Here is a 25,221-nt window from a genome sequence, read left to right on the forward strand (position 1 = left end):
ACACAAAAATCTTCAAAAATTTAAAGAAAACACCACAGGACATAAGAAAGCAGAGTTTTAATAAATGGGCTGCAACAGAGATAGGACTGGGAAATAAAAGTCATCTTCATTTTCCAACTTCTGAAACCATTTTTGAAAGAAGAGGAAAATATAAATTATGAAAGAGTTGAACACGTCCTTTTCATTAAACCAAGACAAGTGACATATTGTGTTCTTCAAGACAAGTCTTTTCCCATTAGCAACACAGAGGCTTTTATGCTAGAAATGAAATACTAAAGCTAGAAAGTTCTACAGGAGGCATATTCAAAAAAAATTTTTTGGAAAGCAAGGTATAGCTGCACTGGTTTTGGTTGGTTTTTAGGAGTCACAGGGAAAGTCCACTGCAACAGTAAGACAACAGAAAGGCTCACTAGCATTACTTTCAATCTGAAACAAAATTAATACCAAAAAGCTAAAACTGTACCAAAAAAGAAAATTTAATTCCCCTTATGTAGTACGGTAAAATGGAGAACTTCTTTCATAAGAAACTTCCAATCAGTATTTAAATTCAAACTTTGAGACTTAAAAAAAAAATAAAACCAGAAACACTTTATAAAATCCCCCAAGGATTGAGTCTTTGGAAAGAGCAGCAAAAGGCTATCTGCAGGGAATTACTCAAAAGGATTCCATTCAGTGAGTACAGCATTTACTATAAACCAGTAAGTGCTGCATACAGCTAATGTAAACACACATGTAGTTTTTGATAATACCATCTGCAATGCCTGCACTATACTTCTATTGTTCTAAAACAGTCCAATCTTTTACTCTAAATAATCTCATAATATTCAAGTATTTATATATATAACAGTTCTTTCCATTCAAGACAGCATATCTGTGTGTATATATAAATATATGTATAAATCCCTCCAGCAAGTTATCAGATTTACCTCATTCTGTTGTTCACACAAAAAAATGTTACCAAGTTCTGCAGCTGTCAGCTCACTTCCTTCCCAAAACCCTCTGCAACCAACTCTTTTCCAGATCTCTCTCTGACAATAATAGCTCAGAGCTGCTTCCGTGTTGCCTTTTGGCTTCTGTAGCCTTCAGATATAACAAAGCAGAGTCCATACATGTCAGGGTGGCCACGTCTACATATACATGCACAGACCCCTGCTTTGTGTGCCAGGTACAGGAAATGCAGAACAAAGCTGCAGGAGGACAGCAAGCTTCACCAGAAAGGTGATGCACCCTTGAGCACCCTTACATCTGCTGAAATGTCAGTTCCACCTGCAACGAGCATTAAAATTCTTACACATGTGGATTTTAAAACCAGGACTTCAAAACAAAACGCCTCTCCTCATTCCAACACCATTTCAGAACTCTACGGCAACTTTTCTTATATGTTTGGATTACATTTACCTTTCCCTTATATCCCATTTTCTACACTGTCAGAGCATCAGTCCCCTTGGGCTCAGATTCTATTTCATTTTGATTCTTGTTCTCTTCTTTTACTTCTTTAGAGCTCTTCTCCTGCTGCTCAGCTTCTGCTTTAACTACCTCTGAATTCTGTTCTTCTGTCACAGTTGATGGGTTTTGTTGTGCATCTTCTTTGTTGCTCTTCACCACCTCCTGTAGATTGTATTTTCTGAACAGAACATAGTCCCTCACCACACTCAAGCAACAGACGGTTTTTATTATTTCCACCACAATTGTGTATTGTGGATTATTAAGATCAACCTTGTTTTCTGGATTGAGGCTGCCCACAATTCCTGTAAAAGAAGATGCAACTTAAAAGATGCTGGGAAAACTCTTTAAGAGCATAAGCATGTCTTGTTTCTCAGTAATTGCAGTGAGATAATTTTTCAGTTACTTCAGTCCTACTGGTGGTACATTCTAAGACTCCTGCTCTGTTCTGCTATTTTAAGCAATTACAAAAATAATTGTCTATAACTGAGGGGGATCTTGCCTCTTCTCTTAATTTTTATCCATTCTAAAATACTCAAGTAAGGTGGAGCTTTTATATGAGTCAAATATTGAACAGAATTAGTAACATTATTATTTCAACACAGCATCCAAAGCCTAATAGCAGTCACTTCAAAGCACATGTAACTGATACTGCAAATTATATTCAGCATTGTTCTCTCTTCTGCTTACAGTCTCTTAAGACATCAACACCAACAAGGAATACTGATGTCAAGCTTTTTTTAAGTCTTAGAGAAGCTTTTAGGAATCAATATAGAGGTTTTAAGCAAAAAATGTGTATGCCCATTACAACCTCTTTTAATAGTCTGACCCATGTTGTGCATGCAAACTTGTTCTGTTTTGTGTGAAATCCATACATACCTGCCAGTTCCTTAATTACTTCTTCCCTACTCATATGGCTGTTATTACGAGCTTTGTAAACAATCTGAAAAGTACCCTTGTTAGGGGCTTTAAACCAAGGCTCAAAAAACGTTTCTGTGTATTTTTTCATATCTTCCATAAAAGCTTTGCAAGTTCCAGAAATGGGCAGCATGCGCAGAATGACTCTTGTTTTCTTCTTTTTAGTGGTGTGCATATCCATTAGTATATGGTGCACCAGGTTCTCAGGTTCTACAAGAAAAACAGTTGGGTATGAGCAACAAATTGAAGCCATTATCTCTTCTCTTCCCCTTCTAAATAATAAGCTGGGAACTTGGCTGTACTGCTGTCAGCCTCAAATCTTTTTATGTAAAGCATTGTTTTATACCAAAACTAGAGAATCAAAGCATTTCATCAAAGCAGTTTCCTCTACCTTTAGCTTCCTCACTAACAAAATAATTCAGTGGCACGGCCAAGGGGAAGATTATTTGTTTGATATACATGTGTCACTTGGAAGCCACACTCTGTGGCCTTTTACTATCAGTGCTGAGAGCAGTTTGCATTACTCAGTATCAGCTGAAGTCCCACCTATGCCCTGGGTTCTGATGAAGACCACGTTGTTGGCACCACTCTCCACCGACTGGAACCGCCGCAGCTTCTGCTCCGTCGAGGCACGGATCTGGCCAACCTCCTTCTTCAGAGCTGCCTCGACGTCATCCTCATCCTCCTCCCTGTCGCTTCCAGACAGCCTCTCCTCGTGATCTGAAAACTTCACACAGGCACCATTTGTTGGTGAGCAGCGAGCAGCAGCGCCCAGCTCACAGCCCGCGCTGGGCCCGCGGCACGGGCCGGGCCCTTGATCCGGCGGGCAGCGGGGCTGCGAGGGGGCTCGCCCGCAGAACCTGCCACATTCGGGGGCGTGGTGCACACACGCGGCTCGTTCCACACGCGCGGCCGGGGCCGAGGCCTCGGGCTGCCGCTCCCCCGCCCCGCCAGCCCGCCCCGAGCGCCGCCGGCCCGGCCGCACGCACCTGCTCGGGCCCGTAGAGCAGGTCCCCGTACTCGCCGAGCAGGCTGTAGGCCTCCCCCACGCACTTGCGCTCGTTCATGTTGCAGGTGATGAGGATGCCGCGCATGCCGGCCTCCAGCTGCCGCCCGGCGCCGCGGGGCCGCTTGGCCCGGCCGGCCCCCGCCGCGAAGTGTCCCTTGGGCCGCCGCTTCCGCGCCGCCGGCTCGGCCGCGGCCATCGGGCAGCTCCGCCAGCACCGCCGCCGTGGCGTCAGCGCCGCGCCCGCCCCGCGCCCGCCCCGCCGGCACAGCGCCGCGCCTGGAGCGGCGGCCGCGGGCTGCGGGGACCGACCGACCGCGGGGCCCGACCCGCCGGGACCGAGCCCGGGTGGCGGACCCGGCCTGGCGAGCACTCTGGTGGCGCGCTCAGCCGCGGCCAAACTCGTGGACCTTGATGCTTTCGCTTCCCCCGAGCTCCGGTTCCAGAGTTAAAGTCTGCGTTAATAACTCCGGAGCGGAGGGGAGAGGAGCGGACATTCGCTAGGGGGAGCGAGCAGCCCTCGGTCCAGCTCTGCAACGCCGCGTCCGACACCGACCCGTGCGCTGCACGGACGGAGATGCTTCGGCCACTTCCCTGCCTGTCCCACTGCCGGGACCAGCGTAGAGGGACCAGCGTAGAGGGACCAGCTAAACCCGAAACTTTGAACAGGTAAAGGGAGGCTTGGAAAAATACCGGAACATGTGCTAACAGAACAGTCGTGGCCCGTAGCGTAGTTCCTAAAGGAAGGTGTGGGTGTGCATCCCGGTCAGTAAAAGCCGCCTCTCCCTGCTGTAACTTTTAAGTTTCTTGGACAATTAAGGGGGTAAGAATTGTTACAGGTTCTGATCTGTGGAAAAAACTGACCAAGGCAGTTGGTCCAAATCCAACATAAGAAAACCACCACTGGAAGCAAACTGTGCTAGAAGTGGAAAAAAAATTAAAGTACTTGCTGGTTTTTGCAGGATTTTTTACAACGAAAGACATTGCAGATTTGCACAGTAATGTAAAGCAGGACATTACACTATATCCTTCTTAGTTTAGGTTTGAATACATTCTTACCTGATTCCTATCAATTGTCTGTCCCAGGGGCTACACAACGAGCTAAAGCAGACACTGATACAAATGAAATGGGAAACCCAGAGAGGCAAGAGCAAAACAGTAATGTGTGTTAAATAAAGTATTTAATGAAATATCAGTATCTTGTCTTTATTGTTACTTAAAGGATAAAAAACTCTGTAAGAGTTTAAGAGAATACTATTACTTCAAGAATCACTTTTGATGTGTGACATCTTGTAAAGAGATTTTAAAGTGTTTCAAAAATTAAAAGTTATAAGCATCACAAGTATATTTAGGAAAAAAAAGGGCAAATAAAATCTGTCATTGAAACCTTTAAGGACTGGACTAGTAAAGTATTTAAAATACATGATAGAACAGAAATTTTAAAATTGTAGCAACAGCTGCTCATACTATAATTTTAGCACTTTATAGTTCTCTCACAGTTCATTAAGGAGTTGCTTCATGACCTGCTGGTATTTTTGTGTGTTTGAGCAACTTTCCTTTCTATGTTAACCAAGAGCTGTCCTTTTCATCTCCATTCTGAGAACATATATCTGACATCATTTGACTGTCCTGATTCCATTAAGCATGAAACTTAGAGAGTTTAGGATTCAGACAAAAAATTGTATTGTTTTCAAGTTCTCATAGAGGGTCTAAGACACAAATACTTTTTGTTGGAAGAATTTTCTGAATTACTAGGAACAGTTCTAAGAGAGGTCAAAGCATCTGCATTAAAGGTGAGACCACTAGATTTCTCTTTCAGAAGCGCATATTCCCACTTGAAGTATCCACAACTTTTCTTATTACCTCCTTGCTTGCCAACAGGACAACAAAAAAATGCTCTGCCATGATTTGGGCCAGCATTTGACACAGAGAGTTTTTTGGCTCTTCGGCCGCAGTTACACAGAGGGGGAGTTGATTTTCCATTTCTCACAGCTCTTACAGACTCATTCAGATTGACTGTGGAGTTCAGAACTGCAGGAAATACTCTGGGCAAGTTTGAACTTCTCAAAGGTAAGGAGTGATCAAAAGAGGAAGTTTTCTCTTGATATATATAAAAAGGCTGCTTTTTTGCTGGTGGGCATGTTTTTGGACTAGTTGGCTTTCTTTTAGGAGCCTCTAAAGGAGTAGAGTAATTTCCAAATAATGCTGATTGTGCTGAAGCAGCATTTCCTTTTGCAGATGGTAACTTAAAAGCTGAACATTCTGAAGTCTGCCTTTGTACTGTCCCTATATTATAGATAGTAGTATCAGGACTTTTGTAAACAACAGACCTCAGAGGTTCCATGGGTGTTACACTTTCCTCCAAACTCTGATTATCTGAACTTGTCACAGCCAATTCTTTTGAAGTAGTTTCTTCTTCAGACACTGTTAGACTGTCTGTACTTGAGTCATCCTTGAGCTGAACAGAGTCTGAATTTTGTTCATATTGAGATTCTGGTATCAAAGCAACATCTTCCCAGTCTGTCAACAGAGACAAGCACTCAGAACTGGTGCTGATGTCCCCACTGGAGAGAGTAACTGAGGGGATGGTGGTGGAGACAAGCACCAGCCCTGATCCCTGTGCTGGGAGGCTGGGCCTGGCTGTTCTCAGAGGCTGCCCAATGCTCAGTCCCTGCTGGATACCTGTCGATGCAGGACTGGGACATGGCTGTGCCAGACCCAGAGGAATGGGAAATCTGTCAGGAGATGCTGCTGAAGAGCTTTGGGATTGAGCATGGAATTCAGTCCTTGATCCGCTGCTGGGTACAACATGGACATCTGCAGAGGGATCCCTGCAAGTGATCTGCTGTTCCCCTGTCTGTACATTAGAATTTATCTTGTTTCCAGCAATACTCTTGTGTTTGTTCTCAGCCAGAGATTTTGTTTCACAAGTTCCATCTCTAGATGTTTCAGGTCTGCTCTTACTTCCCAGTGGACTCTTGTCAGTGACATTTACAGTCAGTGTTCTGGAAATTAAATTACTCTTCTGACGTGCCTAGGGAGTCAGTAAACAAAAGCAGATTTTGGAAAGTGAATACCCAGACATTTTGGGAATAAATGCACAAAATTAATAAGCGTATCAGCCTAAGGATGTTCTTTCCAAATCACAGTCAGTATGCTGGGTTTATTATTTGAATAGCTCACCTTTCATCTGTATTCCAGGCTACAAAGCAAGTAGACAGGAAGATACAAAGTAGTGACTAACCTTATCCAAAGATTTAGTAACTTTCAGCACACATCCATCACAAATCAGCCTCCAAGCAAGACGAGCAGTATTCCGGGAATCATCCAACCCTTCAAAAGTATGGTTATATTAATGTCTTCTTTTTAACTGCTACCGCGGATAGTTCTTATTACTGGAAAAATGTAATCTAGGTAAGCCTTACATGAATGACAAGGAGTCACAGAACTGTGACACTTAGTGATCTAGTTCAAAAAAGGGGAATGGAAGTAGACAGTTCCAAATAATTCTCTGTGCTGAAACATCTGAAGGATTATCCAGAGCTGAATATCGATTCACAATTTTAAATATCCTTGCTCTTTTTATTAATCAAGTAAAAAACCCCCAACATATTGTTCTAGAATTCTCTCACATTAACATGATATCCAGATCAGGTAAAATCAAGTTTCTTTATCTTCCCTCCACCTCTTTTCTTTTGCATCCTAGCAATTCATAAATTGATCTTGTGAACATACTTTCAATAGCAGTAGAAGAGAGTTCAGAAATGAAGTATGAGGTTAGAAATAACAAACTTATCTCAGAGCAGTTTGCCTTCCTTGTTTTGATGGTCTGTTGGATAGAACATGGCATAACCTGAAACAGTAGTAACTACTCAGGGTAATAACTAGCTGCTTTAGGTTAACTAGAGCTAAATAGTACTATTAAGCTTTATAAGATACATATATTTATATATATTAAAATGAGGATCATCACACTTACCAGAATGTTCCCGTCCTTCAAAAGCTATCCCCAGATCCTGCAAAGCTCCATTTAGCCCTTTAGGCTTTCTGTTATAGAAGGTCTAAGGAAAGAAATGCAGGTGCTTAACATGAAACATTTAAAATCTTTCCCTAGTGAAGCAAAGCCATTTCAGAAATATCCCCTTTCGAATAATAAGTCTCAAAAGGCAATTAAGCGAGTTGGGTATCTGCATTTTACAGTGAGGATAAGACCATAAGTTACTTACCCTGTTAGAAATCAGAATGGAAATAAACATGAATCCCTTCTCTCAGTCTTAAGCAAATCCATTCTGTCTGAGCTCTGGAGACATTTGTCTGCACTCTATGGCTTACACTGATGAAAGTCTTAACAGACAAGCATTGAACAATGCAACTATAAATAATAACTTAAGATGCAATCAAAGGTATGGGCATGAATATATTTGGCATAGGTATGGATTTTTTGTAACTGAAAAAAGTGAGTATTATTTCTTGCTCCTGATATGAGTATCTGATTTGATCACTAGAAAGGGGGAATATTCACACTGTTTATCTTTAGAGACCTAATTCTGCTGCCTACCTGTAAGGTACCTCTGAGTACCTCTAAACAGACTATAATGACAACTTCCTACACAGCAATACAAGGCAGCAATAAGAGCACAAAAACCAAAAAAATATAGGAAGCAAGGAGAGCAAAACCTATCAGGAAAGGAAGGGCAGCTCATAAATTCTCATAATTATCATTATTTTATCAAACAACAATCTTTTCCTATTCAAATTCACACAGTTCTAGGGCAGCTGGTTACTGAGCAGTACCAACACTAAATAAAACCAGGTTACTCTGGTCACTGGGACATACAGCATTGCCTTGTAAGCTCAGGTACAGTCAGCTTTGAGGTCAGTGTGGGTAGAAATGTTTCAGTCTGTCAATCCTCTCACCCTGTATGTTGCTTTGAGATCAATCCAGGAATTCAGAATGTCAGGTTTGCGCAGCTGCTTCCTTTTACACTCGTAGTGCAAACACACACCCAGGTCCCAGTCTGTGCAGGGAAAACCACAGTCAATCCACCACTGCAGAACTGGCCTAAAAGCCACATAATGTGGCCTATGTATCCCTTTATGTGGCCTAAAAACCTACATAAAGGGACATAACACCAACACTGTCAGCATCCTGTGCTGCTGAATGGCAGGAGGCACAGGCAACAAGTGGTTGTCTGAGGGAAACACTGGGGTTGCTGCAATGGGACACCAGAAGAAGCAAACCCCTGTTGTTAGTAATTAACTTCAGACAGTTAAAGATCTCAAAGACATCATTAATTCTTTGGACTCACTAAGAATGATCATACAATTCACTAAAGCAAAAAAATGTAACAGTGTTAGACCCTGGAGTCAAAGATGCAGCAAACATGTCAGGATTCCATGTTTTCAGTCTTATACCAATAGTCCACATTTTTAATAGCTAGTAATAGGATTTCGGCTGTGTAGAAGTGAAGACACAATGTCACTAGTGCCACCTAATGTTTTTACTATGCAGAAAAAGCAAATGAAAATGTTGTTTACCTGTCCATGTGACAAAGGCACACGCTTTTGCTTCTGAAGTAGAATTACTCTGACTATCTGTACCGAACGTAATTTTCTTCTCCTTTTGTATCTTTTGAATCCATTTCAGAAACTGTGATAAGCAAATGTTGAGAGGCACCCCTTGATCAACTTGATTCTTCAAGGAACAGAACAAGAAGCATGTATGTGTTAGAATGCACTGAAATTCATTTGAGGTTTATTTCTTTTTAGCCGTTTAAAGGTCTCTTTAAATAAAACAGTAAACAGCAATTGTACAATTGTAAAACAGTGTTAAGTCACAATTATACCTGTGTTATGCCAGTTAGTTCTGTACAGAATTCAGAGAGAATAGGATGCTCCTGGGGCTGAACATACATGTGGAATTCAGATTCAATTGCTCCTGTTGAGGTGTTTAACAGGACTGCTGGAAATTCAACTGCACAAAACACAGAAGGAAAAGAAGGAACAAAACAAACAAAACAGAACCAAAACACAAAGCCAGAAAGGTTAAAACTGTTCACAGGAATAAGACCATTTTCATATTAGTCCCTGCCAACTGAGCATATTCCATGGTTCTATTCTATATATGTGTGTGTGTGTGTGTGTATATAAACACAGGAGTTCAAGTATGATGCTGATATGGCCAAGCTTGTGGGTTTGATCCCTGTGTGGATCGTTCACTTAAGAGCTGGACTTGATGATCCTTGTCAGCCTCTTCCAGTTCAGAATATTCTGTGATATATACACACATAGACATTTCTGTTATTTATGTATCTATTACTCCATTACACCGAGGCTGAAACGCCAGGGGTTAGAAGTAATATAACAACACGGAAGACACATAATGAGGACACACGGTTCAAAGCCGGCTCGGTGCACTCACTGATCTCGGGCCCGCGCCGCCCGCGGTCGCCCCAGCACGTGGCCTCGAAGTCCAGGACGATCAGGAAGGAGAAGCGCTGCCCCGCGGCCGCCCGCGCCCCGCTCCGCGCCCTGCTCCGCGCCAGCCCCAGCCTCCTGCGGACACCGACCGAGCTCAGGGGCCGCCCGCCACCGCCGCGGCCCCTCCGCGCCCGGACACCGCCGCCGCGCCGGGACAGCGCACCTGGCCAGGCGCTTGGTGGCCATGGGCACCGCCGCCGCCGCCGCCGCCGCGCCGGGACAGCGCACCTGGCCAGGCGCTTGGTGGCCATGGGCACCGCCGCCGCCTCAGCGGGCTGCCGCCATTTCAAAGCTCCCGCGGGCCCGCCCCCATCGCGCTCTCGGCGCTCGGCTGCTCCGGCCGCGGCCCCGGCGCCGCCCAGCGCGATCCCGCGGCCCCGGGGAGCGCGGGGCTGTGCCCGGCCGTGAGGGGCCGCCGGAGCCCGCCGCTCCCGCGCGGGCCATGGCGAAGGGGCCGTGCCTCAATGGGTGCAAGCGGCCCGGCGAAGCCGCGGAGGGGCCGCGGGCGGCGCGGAAGAGGCGGAAGGCAGATGGCGGCGGCCCGGGCCTGGGCCCCGAGGTGAGAGCCGAGCGCCGGCGCTGGGAGCAGCGGGGTGCGGGCCCTGTGTCCCTTACGGCCGCTTCTCGGGGGTGCTGCTGTGTCCCGCGTTGGGGTGCTGGGAGCTCAGCAAAGCCGTGTACACCGGCTGTGCACGGGGAGGGTCGGGTACGCCAGTGCCTGCAGGTAACAGCACAGAATGTCCTGAGTTGTCCACAGGGCTCATCGAGTCCAGCTCCTGGCCCTGGAGTTGTGGCCAGCCCAATCCCACCCACCATGTGCCTGAGAGCATTGTCCAAAGCTTTTCGAACCTTGGCAGGTTTGGGGCCGTGACCGCTGCCCTGCGGAGCCTGTTAATGGCTTGGATTCTGCTCCAAGAGATGTGGAAAATAACTCATTTGGAGTGCTCAGCATTACATTTAAGGAATTTTGTTTAAAAAATAGGTGCGTTCTCCAATATAATCTTCTCGAAAACAAAGCCGATCTTGAAAGGAGCATTGTGTGTGCTCAGCATATGCACCGCTGAAGGATGCAGAGCAGCCCCACAGTAACACCTCACCCAGGGCCCACTGAGTCAGTGCCCGTGGAACAGGAGCCTCCAGCCTGTGAGATCAGTCCTGTTTGTACCCGGTTAGAGGCGAATTCCTGTGGTTGGCAGTACCCTCTCCTTGGTGAACCAAAACCTCTGCTCTTTGTGTGGGTTTGTTTTTTTGTTTTTTTTTTTTTTTTGCAAAGCTTTAATTAGGCTGTATTGAAAACAACGGTGTCATTACTTGTCTCAGCTTGAGACATGAGGCACTAGCAATTACACCAGCCTGTGCTGTTATTGCCAGATGATTCTTAACCACTGGAACCACGGACACTGTCACCTCTCTTTAACTTCTTTACCCAGTGACACATGTCTTGAAGAGCACACCAGCCCAGTCCCATGTGGGCAGGCGATGTCCAAATTACTGAGCACACGGCTTGTTAGTGTGTGGGGGAAAAGAACTTCCAGTGGTTGTTCATGCTGTGAGGTTTTACATTCTCTAGTTTTGTGTGGTGTTTTTCCCCCTGTATGCCTTGATGTCTTTTCATCACCTATAATAAGAATATCTTTAAAATTTTTACAGCAATTCTTTGGAACAGGCCATCTGGTCAGTGGAAGTCACCAAAATGCCACATGTACTTGCTAGTTAGCCTTTAGAAGAATTTGTGCATTTAGGCTTAAAGAACTGCTATGTAGAACTGTGTGGCACAGTCCCCACCTCATCTCCTCAGTGCTTCCTTTCTGCATCTTCCTGGGATTTTACTGAAGCATTTTTCCCTGCAGGGGTCAGCAAACCCTTGTGGCAGAGCAGATCCCACAATGTAGATAGAGAAAACCTCCCACAGAGTGAGTGTAACAAATGTTTAAAGCTCTACAGCAGCAGATCCCACAATGTAGATAGAGAAAACCTCCCACAGAGTGAGTGTAACACTTGTACAAATGTTTAAAGCTCTACAGCAGCAAGTGGGGGAAAGGGTTGAGAGACCAGGATATTGCTTTTGCATTTCAATTGTCTCCTTACTGCATACATCTGCTTGTGTTAATCTTTGTTAAATAAATCTTTGAAGTTAGAGTACCCGGGTTACTGAAATGCTGAGTAAATGTAATATTAAAGTTGTTACTGAAAGGAAACTGTTGCCCATAAGGAGTTGAAGAGTTACTTTAAATGTAGCTGGTTGTATCCAAGTACTTTCTTTTTCCTTCTTCTTTCATGGACTGGTGTGATTACATGAAACCTCTCTTTACCAGCATTTTCCTTTCCACAGGAAAAGTCGTGTCATTTGTCAGCAGCTCTGCTGGGCGAGGACTCTGAAATCAGCCAGGACCAGCTGTATGAGCTGCTGAAATATGCAGCTCTGGGGAAATGCCACAGCGCAGCACAGCCCAGGTACATCCACAGCTGCAATCAGCCTGGCCTCCCCTGGTGTGTTCTCCCCTGGTGTGAAAGCATTCCTGGAGGAGTATTGGCCATGCTGGCTTTGGAGCACTCACTGGGGAGTTACCATAACGGCAGCCTGGATTGTGCAGATACACTTGTTGTTAGATTTGGCCAGGAAGCAGAATTCCTCTTTTGGCAGAAATCCTACAATTCCATAGTTTTGTTTCATGCAGCTTTGAAAAATTAAATGACTGCTGTGGAACTGAAGAAGCTCCACACATTGAGAAACAAAATACCCTGTTAAAATATTAACACAAATATTAATGCATTTCATGTTAGATATAATTGAAACCGAGTGTTCTAGAGCATTTTAGGAAAAAAATAACTTTAGTCACTTCTCCCTTTCTCTGGGCCACTTCTCAGTACTGGAAGGGAAAGACTGAGGAGGGTTTATAACTTTGAATGGCAAAAATGAAATGAAATCAATCTTCAGATGAAACTCCAAGCAGAAAATACCCCACTTTAGATTTTAATAGTGAATAGAAAATAATTTTGTGAAACTTATTTTGATTCATTAATTCACCAGACTGCGTCACTATAGTTGAAGTTGCTGGTATATTTACATTCTGATTTATATGAATGAGGTATACATGTTTTGAAATGGTATGCAGCAGAAATTTGCAATAACTCTTCTTTCTCTGTCTCCTGTACTCTGTTGATTCCAGGGATATGTGGCTGTTCAAGATAAGCTATAAAGACTTTTCTTATTGAAGTCATTTGGCACTTTGCCATTTACTGACTTAAAAGCTGGGCTGGTTCCAACTTTTTTTTTTAAAGTGCTTGATAATTGTTTTGCTTTGATTTTTATGTTTTTGGTTTGTAGGGTTTTTTTTTTAATTATTGCTCTTTTTTAACTGCAGCTGGTGCCGTATTTATCACCAAAGCCACCTGGCTGGGGTTGTGGTGGTTGTTCTACACGAAATGAGCCAACTCCATTTCTACAGATTCTATTTACAGTTCAAACACCTCAGGAAAGTGTTCCGCCATGTAAGTCCCCAGACTGCATTGTTGTCTTCTAAACTTCTTCCAGTCCTGAAACCACATCCCAAGGATAATGGCTGCAGTGGAATTACTGCCTTGTCCAAGGATGTGGCCATCCTTGACAGCAAGTGACAGGGTCTGTTTGCAGCAGTTGTCAGCTTAGAACAAAGGACAGGGCTTTGATATTAGGAACAGGATTTCAACAAGTATGCCTTTGAGGCCTTACCAGGTGAAATGCTTATTGATGTTTCAGTCCTCTGATTGTTATGTATCCTGCATCTACAGGATGCCAATTAGATTATAAATATCTTGGAATAATTTCAATAATTTGGAATTTACTCTGAGTGAGGAGACTCTCAATAGAGTTATGCTAGTCCCACTGGTTGAAAAATATCACTTTTATTATTTACACTTTATGTCAAGTTTCTCCCATTTCCCAAAAAGATTATTAAAATAATTATTTTAATTTTCTGACTTACAAGCAACATTTTTCAAAGAAGATAGAAAGAAAGAAGGACTTGAATATAAGCTTCTAGAGAGTTCTTCCTGAACTGCAGCAAATGTAAATCACAACTTAACTGAAAAGACTGGAACTAGCTTTAGTTTCTATCAAAGGTCTTGAGATTTGCCTTCTTGATCATATCAGGCAAGGCAAATTGTCCTGTAGTACAAAGAATCCTGTATCATCCCTAATCGGAACAGGTTTGATTTGTGTTGGGTTTGTCTACTTGATAAAACACCAAATGTATTTCCACTATTTCTTTTTTCATCCTCCTCTGAATTTGGCTGGCTTGGCGATCAATGGACCCCTCATTTTCTTCTTATTTCTGTCTGTCTTTCAAAGTCACTAACACATTTTCACACTTTCTTTTTTCAGAGATTCACATTAGCACCTTCTGCTAACTTCCCAGTCAGTCTGTATGGAGAAGGAACAAACCTGAAACCTCAAAACACTCCACAAGGTATTTTGTTTGGGTTTGCATTGTCTCTTTCAAGACAGTGACTCAATTTGAACAGAAATTTATGACTTTGCATCCCCTGCAATCCCACTGTGCTGCCATGGTAAACATGTTTAGAAAGGAGCACTCGCAATGGCTTAAACCATGAGACTTCTTACCCTGACTAGTTCAGTAACTCATTTTGGGCTGATTGTCAAAGTGAATGCAAAATGAGAGAAAGTTTTTAACGTATTTAATCCCAATCCCTGCTGCTTTACTACCCATTCTAATCAGAGAGACAGAGATATAAATTCGATTTGAGCTGAGAAGACTGTCTTTGTCTCTGACCCTTTCTCTCCAATCTGTTGTTCCTGGTAATGATTTGGAATGGTGCAGCCTCTAAGTGTTGATCTGATGCCTGAAGCTGAGCTTGACAGATGCTTCTGTATTTTACAGGCTTGACTTCCACCAGCAGTGAATGCATTACTAAAAGCTCAGACTTGCAATGTGATCCCATCATTCAGCGATATGGAGAAAAAAAACAAGGCCTTACAAGCTATACTCTAACTTTAGAAGAGCAGAAAAAAAATGACTATCCCATAGAAGGTCAGTTTTTGAGTGAGAGTTGTTTTGTTGTGTTGGCGGTTGTTTTTAGTTTTGACAGTTTAGTGATATGTTTTGTCATATGAATTGTAGAAGAAAGGTCTTTTTCTTATTCCCAGGTGTGTTTTCCTTCCAGGTTCCCCTGGATGCAAGGGCTACATCTCCACAGAGTGTGATCAGCAGAGGACAGACAGCAGCCCCCTCTTTGGTCTGGATTGTGAAATGGTAAAAATCAGTGTGTGTGACCTTACAAAATAGAGTCAGGCACCCAGCTCTTATCAGCTGTTCCCAAGTAAGCCAAGCACTCTGTGTATTTGTTAAATCACTTCTGATATCTTAATATCTGCTGCCAGTCCCTTCCTTGATGGTACCAGTACTAATGCAGCCATGGAGAGGCCCCAGCAGTGGTTCTGGCTATGAGACAGAAATAATATCCTGAGCAGAGAGCTCAGTTCTGTTGGCTCCCAGAGCAGCAGCTGGATCTGCCAGGCCTGTCAGCAATACTGCAATAACCCATGAGACTGCTGTGGAATTCCTCCTCAGCTCTCTCTAAGGTTTGGGAAAGGAAAGATACTTCCCTGTCACATATCTTTCCTTTAGCCATCACAGTTCCTGTGGCAGCTGCTGTGGTGAAGAGTCCTCCTTTAGTGCAGTTTTAGCCTTGCAGAGATGCCTGTTTGGCATCAGCATTGAGTAACTATTGATACAACCTGGGCTCTGCCTTTAAATTGTACAATGTCTCTGGAGCTGGTGCTGTCAGTGGCACTTTTGCAGTGCAGAGCACAGACAGATTCTGTGAAATCAGCACTTCTTTACAATGCTTTGCTGTGCTGTGCTTGCCTGTGTGTTTGCTGTGCTTACAGTGCACATTTAACAATTAAAATGAAGCACAGTAGAGTATAAACCCACCAGCTGTGAGTGGTAGATCTCTAAGTCACGGAACTCCTCGGTGATGCTGCTGCAGCCAAAGCAGATGTTGGTTAAGGTTTTTGAGTGGCAGCATCGTGCTGATTCTACAACTGCCTCTGCTTCTTCCTGACAGTGCCTGACTGCAAAAGGGAACGAAGTCACCCGTGTGTCTTTGGTGGATGCACAGGGTCAGTGCCTCCTGAATGAGCTGGTCAAACCTGAGAGCACAGTGGTGAACTACCGCACCAGGTCACTTGCACAAACCTTGCTCATCTCTTTGTCTTTCAGAGCTGCAGCCCTTTCCAATTCAGCCTGTTACACAGGACCTTTCAGAAACCCCTTGGTTTGCACAGATGCCTGCTGCATTTCCCTCAGTGTTAGGAATATAGTTCTTGCTGTGTGACTAAAGTGACTAACATTATGTGTACAACGTGCTGCACGGTGCCCGTGGGGCTGCCTGGCAGAACCATTGCCATTCTGCAGTGTCCATGGGAAAGTTCAGTAACAAATTAATGATACACAGCACAAGTTACTCTTCACTCATGGTTATAAAATAAGATGGAGTCCATAGCTAAATTTGCTCATATGTAAAAAATGCATAGAGCTTGTACACACCTTTAGGGTGGGGCTCAGGATTATAACAAAAGCAGGCAAAACTCAAGGCTTGTCTTCTTCAAAACTTCACCTGGTTTTATCCAGGAGGTAATGTCCCAGTCCCCTCAGGTTACTTGGAAGCATCTCCTTCCACCATCAGACTTGCAGTATTTCCTTACCTGTGCTATCTGATGCCAACTGCGTTACTTAAGAATACCTGGGGGAAATAAACTTTTGAAACAGATGTGGTAGCACTCTCAGCAGTTTAGCTGCAGTATATCCTCTGATGTTGGAGCATGTTGTAAATAGCATTCTGTGAGTAGCTACACCGAGTTCATATTTTACAGGACCTGCTTGTAATGTTTTCCAGCATACACTGTTGCTATTGTATTGCTTTTAACTCACCCAACTTTTGTTTTGAAGATTCTCAGGAATCACAAAGAAAATGCTTCTTCCAGTGAAGACAAGGCTGTCAGACATCCAAACCAGGCTAAAAAAAATGCTTCCCCATGATGCAGTATTGGTGGGTCATTCTTTAAATTCTGATCTTCAGGCTTTGGAAGTGAGTATGTTTTTAAGACTGTTTTTCCTGACCCTGTGTTACTCATTTCACACCTGAAAACTCTTTAACAATTGCTCTTTTTATTCATTAACACTTGTTAATTGCTTTTTATTATGAATAGCTCCAAGTCTGTAGGGATTTAAAAGTCAAGAACTCTCCTTGCAGCTATAAAATTTGCAAGGGACTGTTCAGAACCCAAAAGAGAGAAGTCTGTCCAGATACAGATATTGTTGCAAATGAAGCTTTACCCCCTGCTTCAGCCAGATGCTTCTGATAGCTCTGTCATGGGGAGAACTGAAGTCCTTTCTGTGGGTAATTTAACCAGTCTAAAATGCTTGAATCTTCCCACTAGAGTGGGAAATAGAAAGGAGAGTTGGACTTGTTTCACTATTCCTTTTGCTCTCTTGCGAATGAGGTATCTTTCAGGGAGAAACTGGCAACTGAAATTAAAAGGCAGAGGCACAGAAAATTGTGGAGTTATTGTCCAGTTCTATATGTCTGCTGTTCTTAAACTAAAGTTGTGATGATTTTTCTCCTCCAGATGATCCACCCCAGTGTTATTGATACTTCACTGCTTTTTGCCAGGAGTGAAGGTCGAAGATTTAAGCTAAAATTTCTAGCCAAAGCTGTTTTAGGGTAAGATTATTACTGTACTGTCATGGGAAAGATTAGAAACTGTCATGGTGGGTCATAGGATCTTACTCTGCTACTAACAGTATCAGAATTATTATTTGGTTACTAAGATTCAAAAGAAAGGAGCAGGTTGTGCAAGTAAGACACAGTAAAAAGGAATTTACTGGCTGCTTGAAACATCAGGCAGCATAATAAATGGGCTTGTCTTTGAGCAGGCAGAATGCTGTGACCCAACCAGATCTGAGTCCCAGCAAAACTCACCTTCCTGCAGGGCTGTAGAGGTGTATTGAATTGTAGAACAACAGAGGCATTCTGGCTCACATAGATGAGAGCTTTCCGTTGGCAAGAAAGAAAGGTCAATGCATGAAAGTCTGATTTACTGACTTAAATCATATTTCTCAGTGTATCAGCTACCATTGGATAGTATCTTAGTGAGCTAGTTCTCCCCATGCTCACAGTGAATGGTCATACTCTGCAGTGCCAAATTTCACTGAACTGGAGGTTGCCTTCCTCTCTGTGTGCAAATTGTGAGTTGGGCCATTGGTCAAGAAAGAAGTAAAATTTAAAAATAACCATGCATCAGAGTAGCAAGTATTAACACTGCTTCTGTCAGATTTCCCCTGTACTCAGCACTGGTGAGGCCACACCTCAAGTGCTGTGTCCAGTTCTGGCCCCTCAGTTTGGGAAGGACGTCGAGATGCTTGAGCACATCCAGAGGAGGATGGTGAGGGGCTTGGAACACAAACTCTGTGAGGAACGACTGAGGGAGCTGGGGGTGTTTAGCCTGGAGAAAAGGGGACTCAGGGGTGACCTTATCACTCTCTACAACTCCCTGAAAGGTGGCTGTGGCCAGGTGGGCTTGGTCTTTTTCTCAGGCAGCAACTGACAGAACAAGAGGACAGTCTTAAGCTGTGCCAAGAGAAATATAGGTTGGATCTTAGGAAAAATTTTTTTACAGAAAGAGTGATACAGTTCTGGAATGGTCTGCCTGGGGAGGTGGTGGAGTCACCATCCCTGGACGTGTTTAAAAAAAGGATTGGATGTGGCACTCAGTGCCATGGTTTAGTTGAGGTGTTAAGGCTGGGTTGGATTTGATGATCTTGAAGATCTCTTCCAACCTAGTGATTCTGTGATTCTATACATTCCATAAACCATTTTGCTCAACATTGCAAAAACATTTCTTGCAGTAACTTTTGGGAATATTTCACAAGAATGCTGCTGCACAGAACTGAAATCCTTTTTGGAGAGGGGAAAGCTCTTTTGCCCGAAAAGGACCCAGTTTAGAAAAGACAGGATGTTGGTCAGTGTGGAAAACAGATAACCTGCCTGTACACCTAATTTTGATGCCCTAGGAAGGAAATTCAGTGTGAACAGAAGCTTGGGCATGATCCTACAGAAGATGCTAGAGCTGCATTGGAGTTAGCTCAATTCTTCATTGAACAAGGACCAACAAAGGTATTTATATCTAATTAAGATTTCTGTCCTAAACTACAGAACATAATGTTGTTGTGAAGAAAAGCATCCCATCCTCCTGTTGATTTAAAAGAGAAAATGGAGCTGTGATAGAGGGCCCAGTTTTGACAGCTTGTTACTTCCTGCCTATATCCAGGTACCTGAATAACCTGGGCACTACCAGTGCTCAGTACTCAATGACATCAGCCAGCATTGCTGCTGATCCTGAAGAGGGGCCCTGGGTAAAGAAGGACTGAGACATTTCCAGCCTGCAGGAATGCCTGTAATTTTTCTAGATCAAAGAAGACAGAGACCTTGTGTGTTGTGGTAGTGATTCAGTGATGAGTCCCTTGTGTTGTTGATTTCTGAGAGAACTTTTTTGGAGATGACTGCCTGCTGATGCTGTGTGTGCTGCGTGCTCGAAAATGACAACAGAAAATAATAAGGCAAGAAATTAATGTCCATGTTTCTTCACTGCTGGAGTGTGCCTATGTGACTCACAGGGAAAGCACAGGCTTTTTGTCAGCTACAATTAGCTGATGAGATGAAAGCCAGCTAATAATCTTCTTCCTTCCTCAAGGTAGCAGAACTAAACTTGGAGATGCTTCTGACAGCTGAAAAACTGGCTGAGGTCTCACAGAATAAAGCTGTGCTACAGCCACAAGGATGTGGGTTCCAGGAACAGCTGAATGAGCCTCCACCATTATCCAAACCATGGTAATAAGATTCTCAAATATGTATGTTTTTACTTCGGTTGAATCCTCAGTAAAATAAAACAAGTGCCTTATGTTTTTCAGAAGCCATCAGGATCTTCAGACAGACACAAATAATTGCAGCATAGTGCTGAAAAACTTTAAGCAGTTTCATCTTAAATTTCACAGAGTATTTCCTAGGCTTCTTTTGATGTTGTGGACAAGATATTGTCTTTCAAATTTCTTAACTGCATTGTAATTCTCTGACAAGCATTTCTTGAAAGTTTTTATTCCCCATATTGAAAAGTATTGTGATTCACAGTGTACTTCTCTCTGCTAGTTTTTTAGATTGTCTGCAGGTGACTGGCCAAAAACCCCTCCTTTTGGGCAAACAGGGATTAGACTCTTCTGGCCTGTGTCAGAGTAACCTGAGCACTTCAAATAAACAGGTGAATGGACTTAGAGTGGGTTGGTCTAAGCATCAAAATAGTTCAAAGTTGTTCTTGTTCTGGGAGTGGGTAGATGAGTCCTATTTTAAAAGCTGACTGACAGTACTGTTAGCAATAGCGTTAATACCAGGTTAGCTAAATCCAGTTGAGCATTTCGGAAATGAGCTTTGATCCTCTGCATCCTCTCATGACTCACCAAAGGAGAATTTCTGCCTGAGGACTTTCTTGGACAATAATGAAAATTAAAGTTGGGAGTTAAATTCAATAGCCTTGTTTTTGATCCTCTGCAGTACAATTGTCTTGTACCTCTTTGAGCCTTGTTTGCTTTTGTCCCTCCAGATCCTTCAAAGAGCCTTGGAAGATGTTCCCCTGTCCAAATTCAGTATCATTCAGTTCAGTTTGGGTCCAGAGTACCTTGCATCTCACCTTCATGCTGGACTTCATGAAAAGGTATTATTTTTTGTTTGAGTATAGCCTTCATGCTGAGCTTGTAGAGAGATGTGATTTATCAGGAGGCACTGAGTAGTTAGTTCCTTTGCTCTGTGAAGTGCCTTCTCTAATCTGTGTTCCAACAGGTGAGAAGCAAGCTGACTGACATGCTGACAATTTACGCAGGTCCTTTTGAAGAAAAATTTTGCATGAAGTCTGTGAAGAAAGAATTTGGGAGGTGTGGACCAATCCAGTCCCTTACAGTGGTAACTGAAACATTCCAGGTGAGGAGCACTCAAAGGTTGCTGACAGGCCTGGAAGGTCTGAGTAAACTCTTGGAAAGACATGGATTAGAACCAAAGAAATACCAGTTATTCTGTTTAGAGTTTTTTTTTTTTTTTTTTTTTGTGGTAGTTTGGTCATCAGCTACAATCATCCAGGGTACCTAAAGAGCTACTCCACACAATGATAAGAACAAGTGCAGCTCATGTGCTGCTCAGAGGACTTTGAGTGCTGGGGAAGCTGAGGTGATTTTTGTCCTTCTAAAGAGAACTGATGTGTTAAGGCCTTTAATAGCCAAAGGAGAAAAAAAGGGCAGTATTAACTGAAGGGGGTTTTAAACAGCTAGAGTATGTGGAGTATTACATATTTTACCCTCAAACTTTTTTATATTATTCTAGTTTTAAAAGAAAGCGAAACTTTCTTGAGACCTGACTTTTTAAAAGGGAGGGCCAATGTGTCTCACTGATAAACCTGAAGTGTCTTACTCTGCTATTTCAAGCCATATGTCTGTATCCAATACGAAGTGCTGGAAGCTGCCCAGCTTGCTGTGGAAAGCCTGAATGGAGCTGAGGTAGCAGGATCCTGCATTAAGGTAAAGGCAAACAGCAAAAGTTATGTTCAGCTCAGGCACAGCCTCCAATACATCTGAAACATCACAGCAGTGTGTCTGGGCAAATGCTTGTGCTGTTACAATCTCCCTGTCCCTGCACAATTCAGGGCCACTGGCAGAAAGGAAGTGGCTAGATCCCTCTTTTTTCCCTTTCTGCCTGTCAGCAGAAGGGATTTACAAAGAGTTCTGACCTCCAGCTGCAGCTTGAAAAGGCAGATCCAAGTAACAGGGCTATATAGACTATGGCATTTTAGTTTTGTAGTGTTTCTGCATTACAAATATGATCTTCCTTTATCGTGACTAATTAAGTTGGCCTTCATTAGTCATATTCATTTCAAGTGATGGAAAATAACCTGTCTACTTTTGGTAATGGGAGAAAAATACTTTAAAATAGAAGCTCAGAACACAGAGCAGTGTAGGCTGACATGCTTTTTATTCCTGCTGCATCCACCCCAGGTCCAGAGACCAGTCACTGCAGCAATGCTGGACTGCAATGTTCTGATTAAGGAATTAGAACTGGATGTAGAAAATGAAGGTGTGATTTATGTGGCTGGTCTAAAGAAGTCATTAACAGAGACAGACTTGCAAGAAGAATTCAGCCAGTTGAAAGACCTGGAAACACTGTTCCTGCCAAAGGATCTTCAGAGTGGAAAGCACAGGAACTGCTGTTTCCTCAGTAAGTAGCTTCACACACAGCCTGCATATTTCCTTCAAATAAGCTCATTCAGCAGCCCTTGGGACTTTGCACAGACACAGCAAGAGCTGCTGAAACCCAGGTAGGCTCAAAGGGATGGTATTTAAAATACTGCAGTGAAAGCACATATTGTTTGGAGGAGCACTTTACAGCTAAATATTTAAGAGGAAAAAACACCTGCTTAAAAAAACCCCAAACATTTACTTAGAAAAATTCCAGGGTAACTAATAGACTCTAGTAGTTCCACGTGAGGGGTGGCTACTGTGCAGCTTCACACAGCCCAGTAACCACCTCTGAAAGGTGAGAACAGCTCAGTGAGTGCTGCTGCAGCCAACTGGCATTTCTAGTCTGATGTTTATCTGTAGCAAGATGAGAATCTGCTTGCTGCAGTGATTTGTTTCTCATCTCCCTCCTGCTCCACAACTTTAGTCCTGCCTTGCAGGTGCCAAGGAGAGCAGCAACAGCATTGCCAAACCACGTTCCCTTCTCTTTGCATTTCAGAATTCCAGAAAACCCAGAGTGCTGTGGATGCCCTTGAAGCTATAAATGGATGGACCATGAAGGGTAGCAAGCTAAGAAGTAGGAATGCCCTTGCTCCAGGTCACCTCTGGAGATGGATTTGGCAAATGAATCACAGCAATGGGAAGCAAGGAAAGCACATCTTCTATGAGAAAATGGAGCAGCTGTCTGACTCTGTGAGTGTGAGGCTCTGCTGATGTTTGTTGCAATTAGAGAGGAGAGACTGCCCTGGGAACCTGGAGAGGTAACTTTGAGCTGACTGAGGTGCAGAGCTGCTTGTGACAGAAGGGTCTCCTTGTGCTGGAGCAGAGGAGCTGCCAAGGATCAGTTCCCACAGAGCAGTTTGAGAGATAAAACTACACGAGATAACGTGATGTTTGCAGGGCACTGCATAATGCTAAAACCAGATAGCTGCACAGGGCAGTGGGTGGTGCTGCCCAGGAACTGAAGCCTGGCACTGGAGAGCTGACAGGGCACAGGCAGCACAGGAGTCACAGGGAGAGGTGAGTGGCTGTGTGGCTGCACAGGAAAGAAGAGCTCTAGCTGAGAGCTCTGGAGGTGCAGCTCCCATTTTTGCCATGGTGCCATTTGAGCACCCTGCAGCTGGGCCACTGCACTGCCAAGTGCCAGGCAGGAGCAGAATCACTGCTGCCCTCACCTGTGCCTCACTTAGAAGCATAATTGCTGATGAATGGGGGACTTAATTCCTTCTATTCTCTTATGCAGGAACAGGACTTAAGGAGAAAGGTGAAGAAGTTAGACCACCATATCAAAAAGCTTTATAGGAGCCTGCAGAATAACACCCTGTGTGTTGTTCTCTTTCCTGGAGTGAACAGGTAACTTGCTACCTATTTTGCAAATAACCAAGGAAGATACAGAGCTGAATATTTTTATCTTAATCTATTAAAAATTAAAGCCCTGCACAAGGAAGAGAAAGCCCAAGAGAAAGGCTGAAGAAGCTGTTGTACTTAATCTGACTTTCATGTTGGGCCAATAAAACCTCAGCCCTAAGTTCTGCCCACAAAGCAGGCTTGAGTCACAGTTCATGTATCTGAGGGTCCACAGTGTTGATTAATTGTAGAGATCTTATCAGTTCACCCACCTCCCCCAGAGGATGTTTCATCCCCATTGACAATGTGGCCATGAGAGAATCAAGCAGAGTTTCCACAGCAGGCAGAAGATTTTTGGGGTGTTTGGTTTCTAAAACCACCTAATTACTGCAGCCAAGGCCTCACCTAGCAGTTGTTGTGTTGTGGTACCCCACAGTGTGCTTCAGCCACAGCTGGTCAAGGAGGTGGTTCATGCTCTTGTTCTCATATGATGGACAAAAATGAGAAAACCCAAATTTGTTCACAGTCCTTCAGCTTTTGTAGGAAGGAGCAAGTTGTGCACTGGAGTTGGGCTGCAGCAGTGCTGTCAGGGATATACTTCCCTGGAGTGGGCTTCCTGCATTTCAGCCCCTGGGCCTGAACTGCCACAGTCTCACTGTTTAATTATTAACCAGAAAGGTTCAATCTTTCCTAAGCAAAGCCCTGGTTACTGAGGACATACTTCAACAGCCTTCTGTGCTCTCACTGTCACTGGTCAGCCTAATAAAGGTCACATCTACCTTCCTTCTGCCTTCTTTGGGCTAAAACTGCATCTGTTTGTGAATTTCTGAGCAATAATTTGTCTCTCTACACCCTGTATCACCTCAGGTACCCTGCACACTCACCTGTCACCCCATGGGAAGGTTTGAGGCAAGGATGGCTGTGAGTTGCAGTCCACACCTTGTGTCCTTTACAGCAGAGTCACTGGGCTCAGCACGTCCCAATTTACTTTTCAAGGGCCATTTCCAATTATTCTTGCTTAGCACAGTCTTCCATGACCAAGGGGTAGGAATCCCACCAACAGAACAGGTGGATTCAGGAATCTTCATCCACAGGGAGCCTGTGGAAGCCCACAGAGTTTGGCTCACACTCTCAGGCTGCTGAGTGGGTTGGATGGGAGCTCTATCTCAGGCTGGGAAGAGATTTCTTGCCAAGTGTGAGGTTCCTTTATTACTGTTTTCCCTGAGGACCAACAGTTCAGAGGAGGCTTCTTGATTAAAAAGAATGTCAAATTATTGTGGGGTGGAAAAATAATTATTTTTTCCATGTGCTGACCCAGGGGGTTGCAGGCCTCTCAGTGCCAGCCCAGCAGAGCTATGTGCATGAAGGCTGAACTGAGCAGAACTAACACACTTCTTGTTTGTGTTGCAGCACACAAGGATCACAATCCGGCCTTGGTCTGATGGGAATAAAACACGATGAAGGGAGGAGTGCTTGTTAAACTGCCAAGATTTTAAGCGAAGTCTTTTGTTAAGATATTTTTAATTACTTTAAATATTGATGTCTTTGTAAAGATCTCTTACCATAAGAACAATAGGCTTTCACTCTGTATCTTCTACAACATCTAAAAATAAAAGCCATTCAAAGTGTCTTAAAGCACAAAACCTTTTCCATTAACCCTTCTTGCTCTGGGCAGGTCGAGCCAGGCAGGTG

The 25,221-nt window shown here is 43.8% G+C and overlaps 3 protein-coding genes across 7 annotated transcripts in view; 1 reads left to right on the top strand and 2 right to left on the bottom strand.

Moving 5' to 3' along the window:
- Positions 1-3,612, bottom strand: part of THUMPD1 (THUMP domain containing 1) — a 230,899-nt gene extending 227,287 nt beyond the window's left edge. Inside the window, exons 1-4 of one of the 2 annotated variants that reach the window (XR_011004580.1) lie at positions 3,351-3,612; positions 2,908-3,088; positions 2,323-2,571; positions 1,294-1,748 (exon numbers count right to left, since the gene is read on the bottom strand). Coding sequence is in view for 1 of the 2 variants with exons in the window: in XM_068206905.1 (XP_068063006.1) it covers positions 1,420-1,748; positions 2,323-2,571; positions 2,908-3,088; positions 3,351-3,566 (975 nt within the window). In the remaining variant the exon portion in view is untranslated. Of the gene's footprint in view, positions 1-42; positions 1,749-2,322; positions 2,572-2,907; positions 3,089-3,350 lie in introns of those variants that run through there. The other variant, XM_068206905.1, reaches the window with a different exon arrangement.
- Positions 3,613-4,854: 1,242 nt separating this feature from the next.
- ERI2 (ERI1 exoribonuclease family member 2) lies at positions 4,855-10,194 on the bottom strand. 3 transcript variants are annotated; one of them, XM_068206909.1, is made up of 8 exons: positions 10,076-10,194; positions 9,789-9,922; positions 9,214-9,341; positions 8,906-9,062; positions 8,285-8,385; positions 7,347-7,428; positions 6,612-6,700; positions 4,855-6,401 (listed from the first exon to the last, which is right to left on the bottom strand). In XM_068206909.1, the coding sequence occupies exons 1-8, from the start codon at positions 10,096-10,098 to the stop codon at positions 5,058-5,060; spliced, it is 2,058 nt and encodes a 685-aa protein (XP_068063010.1). In that variant the 5' UTR covers positions 10,099-10,194; the 3' UTR covers positions 4,855-5,057. The 3 variants fall into 3 exon arrangements, with proteins under 3 accessions (XP_068063010.1, XP_068063009.1, XP_068063011.1); XM_068206908.1 differs by lacking the exon at positions 10,076-10,194 and adding an exon at positions 10,011-10,040; XM_068206910.1 differs by lacking the exon at positions 9,789-9,922 and having other exon boundaries at positions 10,076-10,169.
- Positions 8,979-25,172, top strand: REXO5 (RNA exonuclease 5). 2 transcript variants are annotated; one of them, XM_068206907.1, is made up of 19 exons: positions 8,979-9,087; positions 12,180-12,301; positions 13,213-13,339; positions 14,211-14,295; positions 14,728-14,877; positions 15,011-15,099; positions 15,917-16,032; positions 16,801-16,939; positions 17,481-17,575; positions 18,925-19,027; positions 19,605-19,741; positions 20,057-20,165; positions 20,505-20,615; positions 20,741-20,878; positions 21,376-21,468; positions 21,943-22,162; positions 22,682-22,875; positions 23,426-23,535; positions 24,940-25,172. In XM_068206907.1, exons 3-19 carry the CDS (start codon positions 13,274-13,276, stop codon positions 25,007-25,009), a joined length of 2,025 nt encoding a protein of 674 aa, XP_068063008.1. In that variant the 5' UTR covers positions 8,979-9,087; positions 12,180-12,301; positions 13,213-13,273; the 3' UTR covers positions 25,010-25,172. The 2 variants fall into 2 exon arrangements, with proteins under 2 accessions (XP_068063008.1, XP_068063007.1); XM_068206906.1 differs by lacking the exon at positions 8,979-9,087 and adding an exon at positions 10,154-10,406.
- The last annotated feature ends 49 nt before the right edge of the window (positions 25,173-25,221 follow it).

Source organism: Anomalospiza imberbis, chromosome 16, assembly GCF_031753505.1.
Source record: "Anomalospiza imberbis isolate Cuckoo-Finch-1a 21T00152 chromosome 16, ASM3175350v1, whole genome shotgun sequence".
Lineage (NCBI taxonomy): Eukaryota > Metazoa > Chordata > Aves > Passeriformes > Viduidae > Anomalospiza > Anomalospiza imberbis.